We start from the raw sequence: 4,746 nt of genomic DNA on the forward strand, positions 1-4,746 counted from the left end.
CACACACCGCACATTTCCTCACTCGTCCAATCAGGCTTCAGTATTCATGAGTCGATCCCTCTGGGTGACCTTTCTCTGACCCTAGGCCACAACTGCCCCTAAAATTATGGGATTGAATGAGTCCACTGATGATGTCCACTGTGGTTTCGGTTGAGAACCACAGGAAGTTTTTTCTCTATTTTATCTGTAATTTTCTGATTTATGTGTAGACACTGTGAGAATATCCCATAATGCTCCACAGCGCCTCCTCTGAACGGAGCAATGCTTTATGACCACCTGAACTGATAAAAACCGAATCAAGAGACAGAAAAAGGTGTAGAATAATTTACCATTTTTAATATTTTAAGAACATTTGATAAAGGTAAAAGAAGGAACAACACAAACCCAGAGCCTGTTTCAAAACACTTCTATAATTCATTTGAACAGGTGTGTTTGACAAAAGTAAATGTACAGAATAAAGCCGTATGTGCATCTCTTTACATAAACACTCAGAGCTCAGAACTCCACATCAGAGAATCAGAGTCAGAACCAGAATCAGCTGTGGAGCTCAGAACATCGCTTACACACAACACACAACTGAAACACATCAGACGGGGAAATAAAGTTCATAAATACAGCTAGAAAACACCTGCATAAAGACAGACGTGTGTATCTGACATCACTGAGCAGGTGTGTGTGTGTGTGTGTGTGTGTCCTCAGGTCACCTATAATGATCATAGTCCTGCAGCACTGCGATAGTGGTGAGACAGCTGTGGAGGGTCAGACAGCTGAGAGGGTGAGACCGCTGTGGAGGGTGAGACAGCTGAGGGTGAGACAGCTGACAGTGAGACAGTTGTGGAGGGTAAGATGGCTGAGGGTGAGACAGCTGAGAGTGAGACAGCTGAGGAGGGTGAGACAGCTGAGAGGGTGAGACAGCTGAGGAGGGTGAGATAGCTGAGGGTGAGACAGCTGAGAGGGTGAGACAGCTGAGAGGGTGAGACAGCTGTGGAGGGTGAGACAGCTGAGAGTGAGACAGCTGTGGAGGGTGAGACAGCTGTGGAGGGTGAGACAGCTGAGGGTGAGACAGCTGACAGTGAGACAGTTGTGGAGGGTAAGATGGCTAAGGGTGAGACAGCTGAGAGTGAGACAGCTGAGGAGGGTGAGACAGCTGAGAGGGTGAGACAGCTGAGAGTGAGACAGCTGAGGAGGGTGAGATAGCTGAGGGTGAGACAGCTGAGGAGGGTGAGATAGCTGAGGGTGAGACAGCTGAGAGGGTGAGACAGCGTTGGAGGGTGAGACAGCTGTGTAGGGTGAGACAGCTGTGGAGGGTGAGACAGCTGAGGAGGGTGAGAAAGCTGAGGAGGGTGAGACAGCTGTGGAGGGTGAGACAGCTGAGGAGGGTGAGACAGCTGTGGAGGGTGAGACAGCTGAGGGTGAGACACTCTACAGTGCTGCGATCTTGCTGGCCTCCCTCACTCCGCTCAGATACGCGCCCGTCACCGTCTGAGGAAAGTGCCTGTTTGTGGCCTGAAGACAGAAAAACTCATGAGCAATGAAGAAAATGATCAAAGCAGCTTCACAGCAAAACACAGGCTAACCCTAACCCCACCCTAACCCCACCCTAACCCTAACCCCACCCTAACCCAAACCCCACCCTAACCCACCCTAACCCCACCCTAACCCTAACCCCACCCTAACCCAAACCCCACCCTAACCAAAACCCACCCAAACCCAAACCCAAACCCACCCTAACCAAAACCCACCCTAACCAAAACCCACCCTAACCCAAACCCACCCTAACCCTAACCCACCCTAACCCAAACCCTAACCCTAACCCTAACCAAAACCCACCCTAACCCAAACCCACCCTAACCCAAACCCTAACCCCACCCTAACCCCACCCTAACCCCACCCTAACCCTAACCCTAACCAAAACCCACCCAAACCCACCCTAACCCAAACCCTAACCCTAACCCCACCCTAACCCAAACCCTAACCCTAACCCCACCCTAACCCCACCCTAACCCTAACCCCACCCTAACCCACCCTAACCCAAACCCTAACCAAAACCCACCCTAACCCCACCCTAACCCCACCCTAACCCCACCCTAACCCAAACCCACCCTAACCCAAACCCACCCTAACCCAAACCCACCCTAACCCAAACCCACCCTAACCCAAACCCTAACCCCACCCTAACCCAAACCCTAACCCCACCCTAACCCCACCCTAACCCAAACCCTAACCAAAACCCACCCTAACCCCACCCTAACCCACCCTAACCCAAACCCTAACCAAAACCCACCCTAACCCCACCCTAACCCCACCCTAACCCAAACCCTAACCCTAACCAAAACCCACCCTAACCCAAACCCACCCTAACCCAAACCCTAACCCCACCCTAACCCTAACCCTAACCAAAACCCACCCTAACCCAAACCCTAACCCTAACCCCACCCTAACCCAAACCCTAACCCTAACCCCACCCTAACCCCACCCTAACCCAAACCCTAACCCTAACCAAAACCCACCCTAACCCAAACCCACCCTAACCCAAACCCTAACCCTAACCAAAACCCACCCTAACCCAAACCCACCCTAACCCAAACCCACCCTAACCCAACCCTAACCCCACCCTAAACCAACCCCACCCTAACCCAAACCCACCCTAACCAAAACCCAACCCTAACCCCACCCTAAACCAAACCCTAACCACACCCTAACCCAAACCCACCCTAACCACACCCTAACCCAATGAAGAGACCATCAGACATGAGCAATATTCAGATCAGAGCAATAACAGATCAGACATTATAAACAGTGATATTTACACACAGACAGACACACACACACACACACACACACACACACACACACACACACACAGACAGACACACACACACACACACAGACAGACAGACAGACACACACACACACAGACAGACAGACAGACAGACAGACAGACACACACACACACACACACACACACACACACACACACACACAGACAGACACACACACACACACACACACACACACACACACACACACACACACACACACACACACACACACACCTCGCCAGCGAAGAACAGCTTTCCTTGCACGTCTTCGGCGATGATGTCATAGGCCTCGCCGCTGCCGCCCGTCTTCACGAAGCTGTAGGCCATCTGAGACCACGAGTCTCTGCTCCAGCGGGTCACCAGGTACTTCACCGGATCCGGAACCTCCTGCAACACAATATCACAACAATACAGTCCCAGCCGGTCAGACATTAATATCTCAGCTCACTGAGATCTGGATCTTAACGAGTGAATGAGCCTCACCTGCTCCTGGAAGAGCTCTCTGAGGACGCCCATGCACAGATCCACCACCTGAGAGTCCGGCAGGTCCCTGACCAGCGCAAGAGCGTCGCCCGTGATCACCGTCATCAGCACACACTCCTCACCCTGCACACACACACACACACACACACACACACCGTCACTGCAGCGCTCATCCTTAAACCCTGATCAAGGCATCCGGTTTATTCTTTATCCGCATGTGTGAGAAAAACCAGGCTTCCCTGTTTTTAATGTTTACTGTCGACTGCTCCTCTCCTTGAACTGTCACCTTATCGTGATGGAGAGGTTTGAGTACCCGAATGATCCTGGGAGCGATGTTGTCTGGGGCTTTATGCCCCTGGTAGGGTCTCCCAAGGCAAACAGGTCCTTGGTGACGGGTCAGACTAAGAGCGGTTCACAAACCCTTTATGACTACAATTACATCAAGGACCGAGACCTCGCCCGGCATAGCGCAGCGCCATGTATGCGAGCGCCTGGTGGCAGGTCCGTGGGGTCCGGCCGGGCTCAGCCCGAAGGAGTGACGTGGGGCCGCCATCCTGTGGGCTCACCACCTGCAGGAGGGAGCGTAAGGGGCCAGTGCACAGCGGATCGGGCGACAGACGACGGCGAGGCCCCCGACGACCCGATCTCTGGACACGGAATCTGGCTTTAGGGACGTGGAATGTCACCTCGTTGGCGGGGAAGGAGCCTGAGCTTTTGCGGGAGGTTGAGAGATACAGACTAGAGATAGTCAGACTCACACTCTGGAACCACACTTCTCGAGAGAGGCTGGACTCTCTACCACTCTGGAGTTGCCCATGGTGAGAGGCGGAGGGCTGGAGTGGGTTTGCTTATAGCCCCCCAGCTCAGCCGCCATGTGTTGGAGCTCACCCCGGTGAACAAGAGGGTCGCTTCCCTGCGCCTTCGGGACGGGGATAGGTCTCTCACTGTCCTATGTGCCTATGGGCCAAACAGCAGAGCGGAGTATCCGGCCCTCTTGGGGTCTCTGGGAGGGGTGCTGGAAAGTGCTCCGACTGGAGACTCCGTCGTTCTACTGGGGGACTTCAACGCCCCTGTGGGCAGTGACACCTGGAGGGGCGTGATTGGGAGGAACGGCCCCCCTGATCTGAACCCGAGCGGTGTTCGACGCCTCAGGAGGGGGAAGCAGTGCCTACCAACACTGTCTACAGTGGAGATGGGCACCTGTTGACCTCAACTGGGGATGTCGTCGGGCGGTGGAAGGAATACTTCAAGGATCTCCTCAATCCCACAGACATGTCTTCCGTTGAGGAAGCAGTGGCTGGGGACTCAGAGGAGGACTCGTCCATCACCAGGGCTGAAGTCATCGAGGTGGTTTCGTCACTGCTTTTTGCGGATGATGTTGTCGTGTTGGCCTCCTCGAGCCAGGACCTTCAGCGTGCACTGGGGCGGTTTGCAGCTGGGA

At 53.8% G+C, this 4,746-nt stretch overlaps 1 protein-coding gene across 2 annotated transcripts in view; it reads right to left on the reverse strand.

Moving 5' to 3' along the window:
- Positions 1 to 309: 309 nt before the first annotated feature.
- Positions 310 to 4,746, reverse strand: part of kdm1b (lysine demethylase 1B) — a 50,060-nt gene continuing 45,623 nt past the window's right edge. For both annotated transcript variants that reach the window (XM_079828470.1, XM_079828471.1), the window contains 3 exons: positions 3,306 to 3,428; positions 3,057 to 3,209; positions 310 to 1,506 (listed from right to left, as the gene is read on the reverse strand). In XM_079828470.1, the coding sequence (XP_079684596.1) occupies positions 1,423 to 1,506; positions 3,057 to 3,209; positions 3,306 to 3,428 (360 nt within the window). In that variant the 3' untranslated portion in view covers positions 310 to 1,422. The remainder of the gene's footprint in view (positions 1,507 to 3,056; positions 3,210 to 3,305; positions 3,429 to 4,746) is intronic.

Source organism: Gobio gobio (genome assembly GCF_949357685.1).
Source record: "Gobio gobio genome assembly, chromosome: 11".
NCBI lineage: Eukaryota > Metazoa > Chordata > Actinopteri > Cypriniformes > Gobionidae > Gobio > Gobio gobio.